The sequence below is a fragment of the Ascaphus truei genome, chromosome 2, assembly GCF_040206685.1.
Source record: "Ascaphus truei isolate aAscTru1 chromosome 2, aAscTru1.hap1, whole genome shotgun sequence".
Lineage (NCBI taxonomy): Eukaryota > Metazoa > Chordata > Amphibia > Anura > Ascaphidae > Ascaphus > Ascaphus truei.
The window spans coordinates 441,989,372-442,011,813 of NC_134484.1; the positions used below are offsets into that span (position 1 = coordinate 441,989,372).

At 35.2% G+C, this 22,442-nt stretch overlaps 1 protein-coding gene across 4 annotated transcripts in view; it reads left to right on the forward strand.

Annotated features, from left to right (window-relative positions):
* The window catches only part of CNPY1 (canopy FGF signaling regulator 1), a 122,219-nt gene extending 105,785 nt beyond the window's left edge, over positions 1-16,434 (forward strand). For all 4 annotated transcript variants that reach the window (XM_075587864.1, XM_075587867.1, XM_075587865.1 and 1 more), the window contains exons 4-6: positions 7,838-8,044; positions 9,132-9,228; positions 13,830-16,434. In XM_075587864.1, coding sequence (XP_075443979.1) covers positions 7,838-8,044; positions 9,132-9,228; positions 13,830-13,864 — 339 coding nt within the window. In that variant the 3' untranslated portion in view covers positions 13,865-16,434. The remainder of the gene's footprint in view (positions 1-7,837; positions 8,045-9,131; positions 9,229-13,829) is intronic.
* Positions 16,435-22,442: the final 6,008 nt, after the last annotated feature.

The window sequence follows — 22,442 nt, forward strand, 5'->3', positions numbered from 1 at the left end:
GGTACAACATAACCTCTTTCTAATAATGTGTCTGTTATGTTTTTTAGCTAGGGGGGAAAACGAACACTGTTCTGCAGTGTGTGGCCTTATATGCCTGTACCTGCAGAAGTTTCTGGTGTGCTGCGGGGAGGAGCGGTTTCCCACTGCCATGTGTGGAGTCCAGGAAAATAGAATGACCATAAGCTGACTACATGTGTCCCTTTTCATATGAAACCAGGCTAACTAAAATTAAAAAAGGGGGAGGGGGGGATAAGAAACAAAGAACTTTTTTTTTTGCACGATAGTAAAGTAAATAGCACCTGTTGTATTTTTTTTAATTGGATACTAGCTGGAAACACTAACTTGTGCTGGGGTTTTTTGTTTTTTTTTGCAAACAAACGTCATCCAAATTTGATATCAGATTGTTCCAAAGCTGCCATGTTTCTGGCTACTGTAAATCTGCTTTCCCAGTGACAAGTTCTGGATGGCAGAAAATGTTAAACATGAAAGTATAGTCTCATATGCCAAAAGCAAAATGTATTAATAATAAAGTTTTTCTTTCTAAAGATTACCTCATATAGTAAACTGGTCATTATAAAAATTACACATGTCTCTTTAGCAAATACTAGCTCTCTTCATTAAATTAGAAAACTGCTTTTCAAGACAACTTTGATAACTAAATTAAAAGCTCACACTTGGTTCTATTTTTAACTTAATCAAATGTTACTGCTGAACTTCAACTGTAATATTATAGAGAGGTTGTATGCTTATAATTCTCTAATTGGATATGACTTCAAAATTAAAATGTTAAGGCTTGGCTATTCGAAGCATGGGTGAGCCGATTACAAAGCACGAAAGGATGCAGGCATTTATCTGGCAGCCATAAACATATTACTTCGTTTAATTGAACATTTTCTAAATCATTTTGCTTCCAGATCTGCATGTGCAGCACATTGCAGGATAACTTACACAGCTGCCCGAATTGCTCCATATAAGAACCGATTTGTCCTTCATTAAAAAGATAATGATTTTATGTGTGAAACAGTAGTGTTTGCATAAAGTGTGCAGAGGTATTTCTGAAATATGGAACTTCATTCTAAATGATCTTCACTTCAACTCTTTAATTAACATTGTCATTTTGTGATGCAGTGATCAAAGAGGCAGCTCAGGGGAGCTTAAAGTTGGTTAAAGTTGAGCATACTTTATCCAATCAGTTCGTAAACTCGATTTCCTCTAAAAAGAACCAATAACAGAAATGAACTAGAAGATTGCAGTGCATTTTGCTAGGTGGTTATGATGCATGTTTACATACTATTTATAAACACCTGAGATTATATATATATATATATATATATATATATATATAAACATTTATATATATATATATATATATATATATATATATATATAGTATATATAAACATTTATTGACTGTACCCAGATGTTCTGCTCATTCGCTATTACTCACATTAGACCCTTTATTATGGCTCATTAACATTCAGAGGGTTGGAAGATTTCTAATTATATTATCTAATAACCAAAACCTTAGAAGCTATTTGCATATTATATGAAGAAATCTCATACAATAAAATCACTGTGGATTCAATTAACATAATAGCTAATTATGGAGCTCATCATCCTTTAGTGTTAATGTGCATTCATCTTCCTCCTGTTCTAGCCTACAGCATGTACGGTTTGAATCGCAACTACTAAATATTGACTTTTAACTATGTATAATTAGAACTTGAACATCTTTATGGAAGAAAAAACTGTAGCTAATTGCTTTTTTTTTTTCCTATGGAAATTCATTGACTGCACTTGCTTCTCACTGACAACTTTATATTAAAAAGTGCAGGATATACACCTCAAGTGTTATACACGTTATTAATTTGCAAATATACATAGTAAATGGGGGGTGGGGGTAGGGCGTTGTAACTACAAGGACATTTTTTTAGTGTTAAACCATAAACAAAATCGACTGAGTTTAAGAAATAAGTAGAATTACTTTTTCACAGATTTTAATTTACCTTGAATCAACAGGGTTTCAAAACTATCCAAGACTTAATATATACAGAGACTAGCAAAAATGTGAAATGTATCTGCAATGCAACAGTGTTTCATCCATTATACTATAAATGCAGATAAAAGTTTTGACTTTGGTCAAAAGGATTTCTCCTATTACAATGATGACTCCCTTTGCATTGATATTTTAATGAGGTTAGTATCTCTAAGAGCCCTGTTCTGGGCGGAAAGCCGTGTCTCCGGTATAATTACAATAGGAAATTCTTCATTGACAAGCACCATTCAAAATCCTCATACATTAAAAAGCGGTAAGAGAACTTATTAGTTTGTCCCCTCACCAAAATACCCATTGTTCCCTTTCACAACTTATAAACGCTGACAGGATATTGGGCCAATGTTCTTTAAAAAATATATAGAGAGAGAGAGAGAGTTGTATGTATTTCTGGAGGACTAGTAAAATAATTCATTTCATTTTTGCACGATGAGTTGTTTTTTTTATGGAAAGCAAATTTTGCTAAAATGTTAGAAATGACAAAATCATGATTTGAAAAAAAACATTTCTTAATGTTTGTTTCATTTGCTTATTGTTCTGATTTGGATGGCCATGCCCATGAGTGTGATGTGAGCTATGTAAACCATGCATGATGTTTGAGGGTGTGAAACGGCTATGGCTAACTTGTCTGAGATGAGAGCATGCACTTTTTTTTTTAATGAAAAACTATAGTCCGTTGCCTTTTTAAGGAACATTTCATGATTTTAGTGTAATTGTAGCTTAACGACGTTATGCTATTGAAGCAAGATGAAAACATTTTGTACTAAAAAAATGAAGGTTCATTTACTTTTTATACGGCTCTTTTCCCTCTGTGTATATAGGTTTCAGATGTCTGTAGAGCATGTTAGATTGGGTTTTACATAAGGACAGGAGTGTGCAACTCCAGTCCTCAAGGGCCACCAACAGGTCAGGTTTTAATGATATCCCTGCTTCAGTGATGGTGGCTCAGTCTTTGACGCAGAGATAGCCTTAAAACCTGACCTGTTGGTGGCCCTTGGGGAGTTGCTCACTCCTACCTTAGGAGGACTAAGATGTGTTGCTTGCAAGATTGTTTTTGCTCATTTCAGATATTGCCTGCGTAGTAGAAAAGGACTGGTTGGATGGATTTGTTGCTGTTTGTATTTTGATGTTGTGCAGATAGAGATGGTGCTGCTCGTCTAATGTCCCTACATTTTCCAGATTGTGTACTCAATCATGTTTTATGGATAGGCGACTAATCTATATAAGTAAACTCTGTACATTGTTATATGATCTAACTTCTGTAATGACCGAATCCTTGCACAAGTTACCTACAAAATGCCACTCTTATTCTTGTTTAGTTTCTTTACTGATTAATGTTTCTGTTTTATTCCATGTGTAGTCATTATTTTGGTCAAAATGTAAGTTACCTTTGTTTTTTCATTGCATGTTATTTAAATAGTTCAAATTTCAATCTGCATTATACACACACCTAATATAAAATACTGGCATGATGAAGGTTTAGTATGCTTTCTTGCCATTCACTTTCATAATCGACAAACACCATGCCATGTTGGTGTAACTGAATGCTACAACACAAAACTTCCTCTCACACCTGGCAGAACTGAATTTGCAAAGCTTTCTTTACTGTGTGTATGCTCTTTTGACCAGTTTTGACGTTTTGTGTTAAATCGGCATACAATCACCCTGATTAAGTAAAGATACACAGAAAAAGATTACGAACAATAATAAAAAAAATATATATGTATTTTAATTGTATTTCATTTTATAAGCACGTTCCACACTTCATGTTAGTGCTTTATCAGAAGTAATTACAGCAGTTGTGTTATATACCTTTTATAGCTTAGCCATAAAATGAAAGTTGGCTTAAAAAGACTTAACGTACAACGAATTAGCATGGTCTTGAAAAGAACGAATACATAAGCTATAGAAAAAAATCTGTATTGTGATAAAGAATCTTACAGGCGCCGGCTATGTCTCCAGTGTTTCCACTTTATTTTGGAGGCTACTTCACACCTTTTGTTTCTAGAGAATCTACAACACAATGTGTTAGCTCCTCTAGCACCAAAATGGTGAATGCAGAAACGGTGCTGGGAAGAGCTCTATCTAGTACATTTTCTATGATCCATAAAAAGTACTTCCCCCTCTTTTTGAAAATCTCCAAATATTGGTAAGTACTTCAATGGTAGGTGGTACCTACGATTTGAAGTATTCATTCATCTTTGCACAATTTTGATTGGGCTGAACACTACAGAACCTATTTCATACACTGAAAATGTAATGTCACAATTGATTTATGTAAGTAAACACTCAAACGTGTGAAAAAGAGAGAGAAAGTGTGGATGTATCTGAACTCCATCAGAGGTATGATACAAGGTATACAAGCCACATATACATTTAAATAAAAAATATATATGTATGTAAAAAACTTCTTAGACATTTTAATATTGGTCGTCTTTCTGGGAACACAGTAATCAGTCATTAATTATTTCTTTTTAATTACCAGAATATCTAGCACCATTGAGACACAAGAAAAAACAGCGCACAACGCAAATAGTGAAGTAGGTTCAATAAAAGTGTTATATTAAAAAGGTATAATATCTGTGTACATCAGGTTAGAACAAACAGGCATATCATGTACTAGGACATGTGTTACCAGACACCACACGCCGACGGTAGCAGGATCAGTCTCACCGGCGGCACCTTCAGACGGTGTTCAGCTGGAACCTCGGAGTGTGATCTCTGCAGATAGGTAACTGCTGTCATCAAGGAACTTGCGTCTGATGTTGGAGAAGTTCCCATCCGGTAACCGACTTATAGGATAGCTTACAGTGTGGGGAGAGTAATGTCCGCAATCACTCTTACAGCCCAGTTGCTTCGCGTGATTTTACGGCAGGCCGCCAAGCAGTGACTGCCGTCAGCTGATACGGCGTCGCTCAATAGCACTTGGAGACCCGCTGAGCCTTGGGGAATGGAGAGATTACCTAGAGGCACCCTTGCACAGTAGGGGATCAAACGTATGCAGATAATCCTACGCGTTTTATAGCACACAGCTACTTCTTCAGGGATGATCCCTGATGTACACAGATATTATACCTTTTTAATATAACACTTTTATTGAACCTACTTCACTTTGCGTTGTGCGCTGTTTTTTCTTGTGTCTCACTATCTGTAGGGGTGCTGAGCCACTCCAATACTAGCAGCTGCAGACGCCTTTTCATCTATAGAGGTTGTTGTTATTTCATATTTATCACAGAGGTCTTTATTCAATGTGTGGTTTACCGTTTCACACAATTCAGTAGAGGTTTATTATAGTAGCGCACTTTATTATTTTTTCTGTATCTAGCACCATTACTTTGCTAGTATTCTGGAATTTACAAGAACACCACAAGAGGAGGGCCTTCAGCAAACAAATATAGGTCCAAAGGTTGTCTTCGAGATACCTCAGTAAAAACGTACAAGACTCATGTCTAAAGCTTAATGAAGTACAGACATGCCCATCAATATTAGGACACGTGATTATATGTTAGGAGGAAGTTATAAAACATATATTTAACATATGTTTTGACAACGTGTATCGAACATTTCGGTAACAACCACCACAACTTGTTGGAGAATTGTAACACACAGAAATGGGTATCCCTGCTTCTTAATAGCTAAGCCGTATGTGGAAAAACTGTGTATATCATGCCCCAACATTGTATTAGGTTTGTGATGGTAAATGCATATTTAATATTTTTCACTGCTTTGTGTAAATATGTACAGCAGCCGTTGCAATATTTGTATTGAGTAAATCTGCTGGTCACAAATCTCCGCTAACATTTACTATTTGTAAACACATATGCATAAAGACAAAAGTTATTGTTGACTCCACTTTTTTGCAATCAGTCTTTGTATGGTAGATTATTCTTAATGGCTTTTACCTTTTCCCATGTTAATAAATGTTTACTGCACTGAAAAAATGTGTTGAAAGGTAAAGTCCCATAATTATCAGACGGTTGTATGCCACAAGACACCGTCCTGCAGCAGAAGACACCTCACAGGCCATTCAATTGAATGATCTATCGCGTCTTCTGGCAATGGAGGGTGCCCTATAGAGTAGCACTGCTTAGTGAATTTGGTCCTGAGAGACTTGCTTTGTAGTAAAATGTAAAAACAATTTTGCTTAGCTATTAGTTTTAATTGACATTGTGTACACTGTAGCATGCAGTGTAGAACAGTGTTGGCCCACACACTGCCTGTATAGAATTACAATCTGGCCTCTGAAGATTATTTAAATTGACTAGGGTCATATAGATCAGGGCTTGAACCTCCTGCTCATGCACTATGCCTTTAGCACTTGTGGTACATTTTTCTAATGGGTATTGAGAGCTATCTGAAGATGGTGGGTACAAATATGTATCCTGACTATTCTATGTATTTAGAGCAGTCTGTTAGACCTCTATAATCAACACGTATAATCAAACACTACTTTTAGAAAAGTTTAAAAAAAAAGTTTCTATTAACTTTAGTTTCAGCTTTATGAAAACATTACCACTGCAAAATATGTTGGCAAGTTAACTGAATTTCTCAACAACTAAAATCATGAGGAAAAAAAATGTAATTAAAAAGCATTTCTGTTAATATTATGTAGTGTGGTTTCAATGTACATTTGTGTACTGCTTAATTTTATTTATTTCTTCAAATCTTAATTATGCTATGAACAGATGAATTACAAATATATGGGGATACGTTTGACAAAATAACAGTTTATTTACTTTTTTTCATTATTTTTTTTCTTCTCTGTAAAACAAATGTCACATCCAGAAGGCTGAATTTTAAATGCCGCATGAATGAAACAAAAACCTAGCCACAAATTTTAATTCTCCAGCCTGTATTTATTTGATTTGTGTCCAGATGGTGGTGAAGCAGAAACCCTTTGTGTAAATGAAGCACACATGTGAAAGTGCTTTTATAATGTAGTCACTGAGACCGGAAGGGTTCATACTGTGTCTGAAAAGAGACAATAGAGACTGGATATATCAACATTGCAGAAATCTAGTTCATTTGAGATTCAGCTCCTTTGACTGTGGTTGTCATGAAAACTTCCTACTTTGATCAGCAGAGGGTGGAGAGAGAGCCTTCTAAGAGGCCCAAAGAAGCATCATGATTGTTTACTGTGCACTTGGCTTCACTTCACACCCCCATTCCGGAAGAAGCAACAGAGATAGGACCATCTTGCACCTTGACCTGTCTAGACTGGAGAGTGGGTTTTTGTCCCAGTTACCAAGAGTACTGGGTGCTCTTTGACCCTTTGAGTATTTGCTGTTGAGACATTCACCAAGTATGTAGGTAGTGTGTAAAAGCTTCTCTTGAATTCTTGCTTAAATCAGAAGGAAAGCGAATGAGACAAAGACATGGACCAGCTGTTCTGAAATAGTAGAACCTGGGAGAAGTTACATTTTGTAAGCTATTATTTTCTTCACAAAGCCCCTGGGACACATTAAAACAGCTGCATTGGAGATGGCGAACAGCAACTAAGCCAGGCAACCGGCTTTCTACAACTCTCATTCAGATAAAGTTTGTAAGCTATACACACTTCATTTCTTTGTTTTAAGGAGTATGTATGATGTGGCTACTTGTTTGAATTATTTCCTGAACAAGTATTTCAAATATCTCCTATCCTAATAGTCGTTTTACATTTTTTTAATATATTTTTTTTTGCGTATTTCATTAAACTTTTAAGGTATTGTTTGCATATGAAAATAGTGGTGCCCTGTTTTTGTGTAGTAACACATTTTGTGCTTAACTTGTTTTTTTGGTTAGGTTCCTTTAGCAACATCTGAGCTATACTTGACTGAAGTTTTGGAAGATATATGTGAAAAAATGAATGATTACGGCCTCCATGTGGACCCTAAAACTAGGGAGAAGTCATACAAAAGGTTTGCTCCAAGAGATGGTGAAGGAATAGGTTCAATAGATTTCAACAACTTCCAGTTCAATCCTGACGATTCCAACTCATTAAAGTTTGCGGTAAGACAACCTACTTCATTGCCTTATTGTTGTGTGTGTGTGGTGTATGTATATTTATATATTTGCATGGATTCAAAGATCTTTTTAGCAATAAGTTAGCATTACTGTACGGTATATGTTGTTATTTATAAAGTGAATGAAGGGGAACTGCGTTTGTGAAAGTTTAGTGTTCTGAATCCTGAAATAATTCCACATATAAAAAAAAAATTATTGTAAAAATAGATCAGTGTCAAGTTTGGCATCTTAAGCTTTGCATAGTCAATTTTGCTATTTGTTTCTTGATTTGTGTGGGGTTTTTTTTTTTTTTTTAACTATAAATAATTAGAACATTGATGTTCTAAGAATCTGAAAAAAACACATTTATTTCCATGTTGAGTAAAGTGATAACTGCAGCAATTGATTTAGCATGAATTTACGCTTTTAAATTTGTTTATTTGAAACTTCACATACAAATTTTATACAGTAGGAGATTATTAACATTAATTGTTGCAGTATGCACAGAGAATCTTACAGATCATTTTGGAAAATCTTTACATGTATTTTTCAAAATTAACAAGCCTATTACTTTGATGCACTTTATTCATACATATCCTATTTTTTTTCATGAATGTGAATACTTACCAGCTGGTCACTAATAAAGAGACTGAAAACAAAGCTCGCACACAAAGCAGGAACTACTACTATTGTTATTATTATTAATATCATTATTAATATTATTATAGCAGTTCTATTACATGATTCAATAACATCGCTGAGAGCTATGGCTATGTTATTGCAAAACCTGCACAAATATACTTTTGATCTTTGAAGTGAACTAAATAAAAAAAGTTAAAGAAAAATATATATATACTGTGTGTATATATATATATATATATATATATATACAGTATATATATATATATATATATATATATATATATATACAGTATATATATATAAAAAATTCACACAAGTTTAAAGAAAATATACTTCTACATTAGCTTAAAACTTAGCATCAAAAGGGTTCATTCCAATGTGTGATTAGTGTACATCTGAGTTGTTTTGTGTTTTTAAGTGTTGCCAATACACGGCTTGTTCTTTCTCCTAGTGTGAGCGAGTGATAGAGGAGCACGAAGATGAAATCTTTTCACTTATTACCCATGAGGCAGATGGTCTGACTGACAAGCTGTGCACTGAGAAATCAGGTACGTAGTGTTTCTGATTTAGCTGCTACTTCAGCGTGTTTTTAATGCACACCCATCAGTGTTGGAGGTTGGGCCGGCAAAGTATTACATTGTATTGAAATCCCACCCCTTCATAGAAATCTCTGAAATTACATTAATAGTTCATTGGCGCAATATGTTATTTATGTATATTCTTTGTCCATCAAAGTGGGCATGTGATTTAATTAAAACTTCATGTTTAATCACTATTTATAATTCATAATATTTGCGTCTGATATGCAGCTGAATGCATTTATTTGCATTCTTGTTTAACCCCTTGCATTGCAGGCCTCTGACAGCAAAGTGGTTAAAAAATAGGATATGGGAGATGTTTTTATTTCCGCTTTTATTTTCCCTTATTGATAAGCAATATAAACTTAATCAAAATACATATGATATTACTGCAACAGCACTACAGTATATATAATCATATTTAGACATATTTTAAAAGACTACAGAAGATGGCTGGTTGATTTCATTTCCCGCTCGGCTAACATGTCTATTACAAATCGCTATGCTGTTTCTCGTACCCCTTGCAAGTGAAGGAGCGTTTCCACCATGTTGCACGTTTGTGATGTAGATTTCTGAGCAGCACAAAAAATAGCAAGCAGCAGTGATATCAACATTCGTTTCTTTGTCCAGGATAATTCCCACTTTAAATAACTGGCTTGGTTTAAAATATGAATGACCCGAAGAATACGTTATGCTACAGACATGTTTTGGACTCCTTGCGGTAAATAAGAAGTACACTTTTACATGGTTTCGGCAGGCTAGTATAGTTTCCTTCCCTACATTGAGGCAGTCTGTTTTAGGAGATTGGGGGGGTGGGGGGGGGGGCGGGGGTGAGAATGTTTTATGTATCCAAGATAAAATATTGATTTTGGAGCCAATGACATCTTAAAATGAAGGCTTGAGATCTTGGTATGTAAAAGGAAAAACCCTGAGGTTTTAAATAAATATTTAATCCTAACAGTATGTGCTTATAGATCCTTGCTCATGCGGTTGAGCTTGTAAATGAAGTTGATATAAGTTTGACGTTTTTCTATACAGTACTGCATCTATGGTACCATGCAGGTAAAGTACAAGACTTTCCAACTCCTGCTGTTGTGTTGCTATATTTAATGCTTATTCAGGCATATTTAAAAGGAAGCAAACTTTGAATTCTTCACAGACATTCGTGTCTTGAAATCTTGAATATTTCTGTCATCTTTTCAGGTCCGCATATGTCCACTGTATTAGGCATAGTGTAAAATGTAGGTTCTTTATCCTTCCTAAGTTGCGTTTAAAATACAGTTTCTAAATTAGTGTACATTGTAATGTACGATGCAGTTCCAATATAGCAAAATAGTTGTTAAAAAAAACATGTTTAGGCCCAAAAGCCTACGTCAGATTTGCACAACGACAAGTAGCACCGAATTTACGACATTTTTTTATTTTTAATCAGTATCTTGAAATTACAGTAATTGAAAAACGTCCAGGGTCAAGTAATAAAGTAGAGATTTCAAAGATTGCAATATATGCCAATTTTAAAGTCACTGCAACTATTATTTCACATCAATATTTCGATTTTCTCAGATCCGAGTGAAAAACAGAAAAAAATGTATTTAAAAAAAAATGTCCTTCCGATCTGGCCTTCAAAATAAAATATACATGTTGCATTGTGCAATCGTACTCCGTTTCAATCATTTACAACTGAAAGTAGCCCCAGCACATAGATACTTGTCTAGCTCACGTTGACTTCGTTTGGTACCCACACCTGCGGTCTTCTAAGCCACAGACAAATCCTGCCGTTCTCCTTTGGCATTGAAATAGAAATTGACAGTGGGCCTGAGGAGTCATAATTATTAGATGGCTGGAATACATTTTTGATCGGATATCCGTCCTCCGATTGTTTTCACTTCCTGCTCCGCTAACCTTTCTGTCCCACAAACGGATCACGGTCTCTTTAAACCTTCCAAACTGGAAGGACATTTACACCATATTACATGGTTCTGTTGTGGATATCTGAACAGCACAAATAAAACATGCAGAAGTAAATGGAGCTTTCTTGGCAGAAGAAATATTAAAGTGTGTAGTCTCGCATACTATGTATGTACAGTATTTTTACTGTAAAGTTTGGCAGTGGACTGTGTCTCAAACATGCAACATAAATGGCTTCTTAAAAAAAAAAAAAGTTACGTCACCAAAAATTTTTATTTTTTTAAAAGAAACCATTATATCGGTTTTCCGTTTTGTAGAACTGCCAACTTATTCGTAGTAATTTTAAAAATGAATTAGTTGTATTTTTATCTTCGGTGTTGTAGTTCAAATGTGATGGGGTCATGTCAATAAAGATGATAATGTTTTCAGTAGGCATTGCTCAAGACATTATGCTCTTACATGGCAGGACATTGGGCCATAAGCATGTCTGAGAAGAGGGAGTGGTTATGATGGCCTAAATCCAGACTTGACCAAAACATAATTCAAATAACGGTGCAACCATCATCTGTTCATCTTCCTTTTACCGATTATTACACAGTTGAGAGCCTACAATAATTAGTAAGAAAGTAAAACTGTTACATTATACCTTCACGTAGTAAATAATTTTAATGTAATGTTTGTTTGACCATCCTGTCTTTTTGTTTATTTCCAGGATGTGTAACAGCTATAAAAACCCTTTCCACTATTCCAGCTAATTTAATTTGCATGTATTTTCGTTATTGCGAAGGAAGATATCTAATATGTTTAAGTGGCCACAAATTGAGTATATGAGCATTCACTTAGTAATCTGTCATATCACGTTATTTAAAAGATATACATAAGGTTTTTTTTTTTTTGCAAAAACTTGTAAAGTCGAAAAGGGAGAAGGATTAGATATTGCTAAAGTCTACATATGAAACCTCTCGCTTTACCAATTGCCTGATATTTTGTCATTGTGAAAGAATGGAAGCTAGAGCAATGAATTCAAATTCAGGGCATCTGAACAGTAAGTGGAACACATTTCCACATTTCCATTTTCTATACTGTTCTGGTGTATACTAAGGTGGGCAGTATGCAGACATGTAATAGTACAGCAAATGTATACAAAATGAGCATTTATTTTTATGTTTTTATGGTAGGTTAATTGCCTCAGTTTATACAAGCTAACATGTGTGAATGTAGGTACAGTATTTGTTACAATAGAAATTAATTGAATTGGTCATCATGTACCTTTCTCTTTTCAAATCTCTGGTTCTAATTATTTAAGCAACTATTCATCCTCCTTCATAAAAATAGAAATTCGGCTTCATTCAACATTCCTTTTTGTTGATTTAAAAGCAGCATGTTTATGTATCGATTAACTTACAAACTATTATGCTCATTTATTGTGTAAGAAGTGAACATATTACAAAGTGCAATGTGGGTAAGCGTTGAAAAGTACAAAGTAAAATGATTATTCTTTATTTTTTGCATGGCACTGACACTATTCAGCACTGTATACAAGGAAAGGCAATGTCCGTTCAGGGATAAGTGCACAAGATAAATAGAAAGCCAATGTCAGTGGAGAGACCCTGCTTGGGAGAGCTTGATCTTTATTCAAATAAACAACTTACACTAAAGTCAGAGATGATATACCTGCCTATTTGAGCTTTCAGTCCAATGGAGCAAGGGGGGTATATGGGAAATAAGAGTAGATACAGTGATTTAGATTTTGTGGCTACTCACTGCGAGTTTGGAGCTTGCGTCCTTTATTTTTCTGGGGGCAGATATTGTGGTAGAAGGGGGACATGGAAAGGTGTGGTTGGTAGACTGGACGTTTCAGAAATAAGATTGCAAACGTTTTGCATTATGATCAACACCACAGCTCTTCTGCACATATAGTATAAAGCAGTGTAAATACAAACGCATGTAAGCTAAAACTAAAAAAGAATGTAAAATGTATCATTTTAACATGCATTTCACAGGAAAATACAAATCTGACCATTCATAAAAAGAGATCTCATGGAAAATCTTAGCCTTCATTCTCTTTCAGATGACTTTTAATTTGAATATTCATAGTGGTACATTTATTGCCTTTCTTTCTTGATTGGAAAGTTAGACCATTAACGTGGTGATTCTGTTTGATCTTGAAATTGTGTTTTTATCAAATGTATTTTACTCTTCTGTGGACTCCATTAACAATGACAGGAGGGAAACTTGTTTATTAATGGTTTGGTAAAATGTGAATAATTATGTGGAACACTAAAACGTTCTAACAAGTCAACGTCATCATTTATACTACTTTTATTTACATACTTTTTAGATGAATAAGATTCATATTTGTAAGCCTGTATCCTAATTATATTTATGATATATTTAGGCCTCGGGAAATGCATGCTGATCGTTGTATGGCTTTTCTGTAATTTCAAAATCTTAACATTTCTAATAAAGGACCAAGCTTGCAAGCTTCTCTCTCCAACGTATTGTCAGTAGGGTACTGTATATCTTGGTAATATGGAGCACAAAATAAATGTTAAATAAATGTATCAAAATATTTTTTTGTAATTGAAAAGTATTATGTTTTCAACGCTTTTCCCATTTGTTTTTGAGCACTCGTTAAGATATTTGTTTTCTCTTTATTATAGGTCTTTGTAAAGAAGTTCTGCACCATGAGTTATAGAAGACCTTATCATGGCATCTGCACATCAAAATATCACCACAGTGCTAATTTGCAGCATTGTAAAGTATTTTCTATTTCTTCCTGAAATTCCTATCTGATGTCCGTTTTGCTCATGTTTTAAACAATTGTTGTACCCTCACTTTGATAAAGCGGAGTGTAATGTACCAATGAGCAATTTCTATACATTGGAAAAGTGAACGTTGGGAGTTTAATTCTAGTGCACATGGAGGGTTTTTTTTTATCCATTGTAATAAAACATAAACTATTCTATATGGGGGAAAAATTGTTCAACGTAGTATATTTGCAACATGATATCAATGCAGTGTTTTGAAAAATACATAAAATAAACTAATCAAATTTGATACAGAAGTAATGTATGAAAATCATAGATTTTGGGGCATTCTCACATGATATGGAAAAATGGGGATGTTCCCAATGGATGAGCAGCTGACTCAGATATATGTTTAAAGTTATTTTTTTTACTTCTTTTTTAATTCAGGTTGTTTTTATGAAGGTACAGAAAAAAATAAGCAGGGGTATTAAATCAATGCGACATAAACAAAGGAATATTAACAATAAAAGAGTACAAAGGGTTTGAAATATATATTTTAAACTTTATCTACCAGGTTTTGCTAAATGACATAGTCCTGTTTTCATCATATATTGGTGGTAGTGAGCATCCTCATAGCAACCTCCTATGGAGCGACCCACTTAAAAACCTTGTAAATATGTGTTTTTAGTATTATTTTTACAAGTTTTGACAAGTTTTTCTGATTTGTAAAGATTGTATAAAAAAGGCAGGCATTTTGACATGACAGCTATCTTGGAGTGCGATGTATTGCAGGTCCATCTGGCATTTAAGAGGTTAATATTTTTGTAGGTATATTTATATCCAATAGTAACAACAGATCCATGTAGCAAATACTCATCTTCTGACCTAATATCAGAAATTTATTTTGAAGGTGTAGTGGACAGGAAATAATTTACAGCATGTACTGCTGACTTTTATGTAAAAAAAGGAAAATCTGTCAAAATATTTGTACATAAGTGCTCTACTAATTTATATCCACAGCACTACCATGAAGTAAATACCTCATTAATATATATATATATATATATGTATATATATGTATATATATATGTATAATAACAAGACATAGCGAACAAGAAGTGAATGGCAAATAATGCATTAAAGACACAAACAATGTGTAGCATAAACTTACAATTAAAACTTTAAAAGTAAGCTCTACGATCTTCCAGTGAGAGTACAAATATGTTCTTAGATGGTATACAGCGAGGACCTGGTGCACAGGGGTCCCCGGACCAATAACTCCCAGCACTGGGAAGGTGGAGGCTAGAAGGCGTCGGAACGTGATGACGTATGATAGGCTATGATGAAACTTCAACGCGTTTCGCGCGTAGAACGTGCTTCATCAGGGGGTTAACGTCACTAGGAAAGGCGCTCATATTTCTGCTCATATTCAATAATTGATTAGTAAATTAATCAGAGCCCACAGGTCCATCTCATATTGCAAACAGATGGCCATAATACAATCAACATAATACATGATAAATAATCGGAAGGAGAGCATGATTCTTGTTGAATCATTAATTTAGAAAAAGGTGCGTGTGTGTGCGCGCGCGCACGAAAATAATTGTGAAAACTATATATATATGGAAATATATACAAAATCCGAGTGTAACTAAACATGTCCTAAATAGTGATAAAGAACATATGATAAAAATCACGACTTGATTATAAAAGTAAATAATTAAATCATTAAAGTGATATCTAATGCACCAAATGGGAAATATAATAATCTATACGTGTGTGTGAAAATCTATGAACTATTATATATATATATATATATATATATATATATATACTGTATTTTTTTTGTTTGTTTTTTTTTTTACATATTAGCAAATGCCTTTATTACATATTCAAAGGGACGGCATTGAAATAAAATGGTTTCAACAACCACTAATATGTTTAAAGTGAAGCAATGCCTCCTGCTTCTGTTTGGGGGAGAAGATGAATTCAGTAAGGTTTTCTTATGGATCCTAGCAGTGAGGCGTGAAATCTGAATATGGTCTAGTTGGTACTGTATATAACATCTATTAACGAAGGTCACAATGTTTGTTTACTTACCTAACATGGTTCTTAGTGGTGAATCATACACAGACAAAAGTTAAAAACCAGGAAACGGCAAACATTATACTATAATACTAATTACATGTGTCCCTTATTTCTTGACACAAAAATTAGCCGTCTAAGCCATTTGGTCGTGACTATTTCGCCACGTCCATATGACCACCGGTGTTTTGCCACAACTCACACCACCGCCGGCCACTTCGCCGTTAAGTGCCTAAACTCCTTTTCCTAAAAAACCCCTTACCTTGAAACATCCTACCCTAACTGCTAAAATTCCTTATATTAACCCCCTACCCCAACTGCTAAAATTCCTTAAATTAACCCCTTACACTAACCGCGAAAACCCTTAAATTAACCAAAAAGCACTAAAACCCCTTAAATGAACCTATTAAATAAATGATTTAATCTTCCAGTATTGCTTATGGTGCGTGTGGTCTTCAATTAGACACGGTAAAGATCTGAACTAGTATACTATATGTATATTTATTATTGCTTTACACACTGAAATATTTTAATATTCCGGTTGATGGGAAATATGAGTTAGAGATCCAAACTCTTGCCAGATATACATAATCATTAAGTGATGCTTGAACTAGTCAGGCCAAAATGTTATATCTATATTCCTCGTATTTTCATTAGGGTATATAGAACATTTTCAACATCCATTTTTCACAAATTACAATTGTTTTCACAGCATAGCAATTTTTTTTAAATATTATTTTAACCATTTATTTACCACAAGGGTTTCGCTTTCAATACATTCTAATGCTTTTAAAACAAATGTATTTTTTTTTTTTAGATGGGTAAAATGTGCTAATGAACAAATGCAATAAGGGGGGAAAAAAAACCCCATCTAATAGGCCGACTAGATGTACGTTTCCATATCAATGTTATTTAATTTTGAGACAGGCAGGTATCACTTGCGTGGGATTTTATTCATTTAAACTAGATATCGCTCCAAATGAGTGTTTGAAAATAAGTTTATGTGCTAGTAAGTTATGGGGCTTTAGACCGCAAATCAGTATTTACAAACCTAGACAGTGTATGCTGATGTTTTCAGAAGATTGAATAAAGATCCTTCTCCAATATGGTATGAAAGCCAATGTACGTGTAGCGTATATGTGTTTTACGTTTTACATATGTTTTTTAAAAAAAGTGCAAGAGTACACTCAAGTCTAACTTTAAAAGGCACAATAACATAATGAAATATAAATAATTTAAGGAAATATTTACACATTGGTGCTGTTCCATAAGACAGCCCCCAGACCTGGAAGACGCCTTCCATCCCATTTATTTGAATGAGTAAGTAGAATTCTTCTGGTTCCAGCAGCAGGCTTGGGGCATAGCTCTACGTGGTAAATCTGAGTCATAGTGTTTTTATAAGGTTCAAATCTTGTCTGAGAAAGGAATGCAATTGTAAAGGTGTATTCAGATTTTTACATATTTAAAAATGAAAGAGGGAAATTATGTAGGGAAAAAAAAAAAAAGGGAGGTGACGCTTTATAAAGAATACCACTTGCTAGACCAGTAATATAGAAAACAGGTAAGTAATTGTGGGGAATTGGGCAAAAGAATCCATATACAATTGTACATTGTATGAGTTGTGCAATTGGAGTGCGAGCAAAGTTGTGAGGCTGCCATGATTCCTAGATCTGAAAAAGAAATTAACTCTGAGTTTGCGTGAATAGTTCTGTTTTTCTATCCAGAGGTACAATATAACAGACGTATGCTGCACAGCATAAAGAGAATTATTGATGGTCACTGGTGCTCCTGGTTCAGGGATCCCTGTCAATACTCCAAAATCAGCAAACCAAATGGAAGCAGGGAGGGCACTACGGATTTCTGCAAAACTATTCGTCACGTCGAAATATTGGCTAAATAAATATTTTTGCAGAAATCCGTAGTGCCCTCCCTGCTTCCATTTGTTTTCTATCAAGAGCGCACGTCATTTTATGAATAAAGAATGGCTTATGTCCTGTGAATGTGCCTATGATTGTTCATGTACTAGTGGTGGCTAAAAGTGTTTTTTTTGTAACTGAACATGGGAATCCTTTTTGAAACATTACTAGAAAAATGTTTTAAATCTTTGTTTAAAAAGAAATCAAATGGAAACATGAGATAAGAAAGGGAAAGTAAAGATGTGGGTTATCGCGCAGCGTTTCCGTCTGTTTGAGTCTGCAGCGGTAAATGCACGGTCAGGGTGCAGAATCGCACGTCTGAGCTCTGCGAATCTCGGAGTAAGGACTTGTTGCTTCCTTAAATCAAAGTAAGGTTGTGTATTTGAGAAATAGACTGAACCACCATCACATTTCTGGCTATGTTTTTAATCTTTTGTTCTCGATCTTAATATTTCCTGGAAGCAATTTTCCCCTTCAGAAATATCTGAAAGGCAAAAACTGGGGGGCAAGGGTCGCAAACAATGGGAAAGATATATATTGTGATATGTTTTTAATAAAAATAAAAAAAAGTATATATATATAAAAAAAAACAATGCACTCGCATACAGTGTATGAAATAAAAGGCTCATGTACTGTAATACTCCGAGAGCGAGTCATGTCTTGTACGATGGTGCTGGATACAAGCAGACTGTGTGCGGCCGGCTCCAGTGAATCGAGACAGAAGTGGCAGAGCAGCGGTCGATGGCCATTTTCTTAGACTGTAATTATTCACGATTTGGAGGACTTTATTACTTATTTACTATTTTCTAATTTGTATTTATGGAACACTGATTATATACTCGTTTTTAGTGCTTTAATTGTATATGGTTTGTCCTTTAGAAATAAGTCATATGCAATTTAAAATGTTAAACATTAATCGTATGATTATTCTACTTGGTCATTTCCTTAACAACATGTTTCAGATTTGCTGCTAATTGTTTTTCGTCATCCATGAAATAATATTTTAAATGAAAATCTTTATTTAGCACTGAAAATAACTTTCTTGGGAAGTTGACAGAAGCAGCTGCATTGATTTGGCTTGGAGAGTTTTTCTTTGCATCTATAGGGCACCAAGATACCTTGTAATCTGGGAGATTAGATTATTGACCTATCCAATAAAAATCTGAATTGGCCAATGACGCAATGGTCAAGTCAATGGCAGTTATTAAATAAGGCCCATAGTGGTAACACAACAACATCGCAATCATTCAAGTGGTAAAAAGATCCCCAGGGCAAATCACAATCACAGATACGCATGGTTGTGTTGGTTACATTATTCTTTCATCATATGAGTAAATCTGAAGGCTTGTTTAAATACTGGGAATACAATAGAAAATCGATATTAATTATCACTGTTACCATACTGTAACAGGGACTTATCCCTGTTTAAATAATGCAGCCTCAGAGCTCTGAGAATCCAACAGAGAGAGAGTTAATGGCAGCCACTAGTCTCCACCTGGACTAATGAGAGCTCTGTAAAAAGCCTCATGTGAGACACAGGAGAAAGATTCCTTAGCTCACATTTGGGCTGACAGAAGGAGAGCAGAGCACACAGACAATATTTTGAGCACAAAGGCTGTGCTGAGATCAAGACACCCAGACACCTATATTTCCTGGACACAGAGGACCCAGGAACTTGCCAGAGACTGAAATGGAGGGCTACCTGCTTAAGGTACTTCCTGAGACTTTGGGGTGATAGGCTGGTAATGGGAATATCCCTTCAGTCCTGCAGATGGGATCTGGGAAAGTAAGTTGGCCCTTACAAAGCAATAGGGGTTTGTTATTTTGTTGTTTTTGTAGGTTTTGCCTGGATATAGGAACAGGCTCAATAAAGTTAAGATATAATTGCACCCAAATCGGTCTCCATTATATGTACCTCTGCACACATCTCTTACACATACATACATAGTATTTTTTTTATTATTATTATAAAGCAGGGATATTCGGATGGTAGATTTGGCTCTAAATGCAGAGTTCAAATCCACTTTGGCTGTACCACAAAGAAGTCAATGGGAATAGATTTGTGCTTTTCCTTGTGCCTGGGCCCCATGGAGTTTTTTTCTCCTGGCTGCAAAACCAAGCAAAATAATGACGCCAAATTTATCAGAGGAAAAACTACAATGGTTTTCATTGGAAAATGTGGTTAAACCTGGTGCTATTTTTGGCACTGGTTTTGCAGCATTGTCTTTAGTAAAATGGTCGCTATAAGATGATTAGATTTACAGAAAATGAGCCGTTTACTGGTGCTGTTATGATGCATGTATTTAAAATATATTCAGGTTATCAGCGCATAGGATAAAAATGTTGTCATGGACATCTAGCAGACTAATAATGACTTTTGATGCAATGAAGTCCTTCCAGTTAGGTGTTTGGGCAATATGTGCATTGTTCAGTAGAAAATTATTTGAGAAAACCCTTGACCAGTCAGATCAGATATATTAAGATTATTATGTTTTTCACTAAACCCATTATAATCATTCGGGCCTATGTATCAATGCAAAGAAAAATGCACAAACGAACAATTTTTGCTCCAAAATAGTGTTGTATTTTAACAGGCTTGTTTCTCTAAAGTCTATTAGGTGCAGATAATTTAGCAAGAAAGTTGATGTAACCTCAGACCTGGCAGATGGTTTTTTACACCGGTTGCATGCATCTCATTATAATCAGTGTGTCATGTAACTCCTATTGACATCCCCAAAAACATAAGCTGAGAAACGGCATGGAGCAAAGATGTTGATACATTGGTGCAAAGAGGTGCAGCACAAAACTCACGTGGTATGTGCCAATTTAGCACCAAAATTGCCTTCGTCTCACTAGAACAGGGATGGCCAACCAGTGGCCCTTCAGTGCTTCATGTGCGGCCCCTGAGGAGCAAAAAAAGAAATACAAACCCGGTCGTTCTGACTGCAGACCGTGCCACAAAACCATAGAGACTTGGAAGAGAAGCTACAGGGCCCCCTAACCGGCTCCTGTGGAACAGCAACCCCTGCTGGGCTCCCAAGCAGCACGGGGTACAGCGAGTATACACCCTGTCTGCTGAGAGCTCCATGTGGGGCTGACTGTGAAAACTAGAGAGCAAGGTAAGGACAATCACCCCACTACCTCCCTTGTCCATCCTATCACCCCCCAACTGCCCTCATACCCCCCTTACACCCCACTACCCCATACCATCCACTCCAGCTTCTTTCTTGGTAAAATAAGATGTGTAATCATAGAATGAAGCACTGTGGTTGGTTATTGCGTCATGTGTGAATTATAGTGCACACAGATTAATAGCCTATTCTTAGTAATACATTGACTTTCATGTTTATCTTTAGCTTCACAGACATAATTACTAGTTTTCTGGCCAATCATAATTTCAAAGTGGTGATGTACAGCCACTGAAAAAAAAAGTAGATTAAAATAATTTTTCTCAGTATTGGAGGTTAAAAAGAAATACCTACACATTGTTTAAAAAAAATACAAATGTGAACGATACAAAAAGAAGACAACCTGTGAAAGGAACCTCTAAATTCATGACGTGTCGCTTTCATGAACTGGCGAAAAAGAGACAGGGTTACTTAATAATCTTCCTGTTGGTTTGCCTAAATTAATTAATAGCCTACAGACCAAATGGGTAGAAGAATATAGGAAAACTTTTTTTAAAGAAAAATTTATATAATCTGGTATTTAAAAAAGGGGTAAAGAGGAAATCCTTGGTTGCGAAGCACGTGGGGAGGAAGGTGCAGAAACTTGGGAGGATGGCCTGTAGTTCAGTCATGGTACTTTGTGACGTCACTGGAAAGGCGAAACCCGGAAGTGGAATCGCGTGTAAGCGCTCCCTGGTGAGAAGATGCCGGTAACTCTATATTCTGCATAACAAATAGATTTTAATATTGTGAATGAGATATTCTCTAGAAGTTCAGCTTTTAAATATGAAGTATATTGCACTATGATCTCCTTTTTGTGACTGTCTTTCTGAGGCTTTCCAACAGAGCAAGAATTTAGAGGAGAAGCAGAGAGAGGTGGCCAAAGAGACATCTGCGAGATAAGATAAAAGGCTCCTAAACAAGCGTTTACTTGATATTTTCTTCTTATTCCCCCCACGTTTTCCCTACTGTATATTATTTTACTTGCGGCCATTTGATTTGAAAGAATTCCTTAGATTTTAGATGCAGCATCTAGACTACAGGGAAAGTTGATAGATATAGCACATTTCATATCACGGTATTATATTATACACTTTTTGTAGTTTTCTTTGTATTTCATGTACATTTTATAGTTATCTCTTTTTAGGTAGGCCCTAGGTATTTGGTGTTTCTAAATTAATGTAGCAATTGTAGTACATTTGGATTTTGCATAGTATTGTACATCAGTGCCCTAAACTTAATTTGAGATTTCTCTTTTTAGGATTTCTTTCTACAGTTTCCTACTGTTTTTTTATATCATCGTTGTAGAGGGAAAAGTCATTAACTACATTCTTTTAGTACTGAGGAAAAGGCGATTA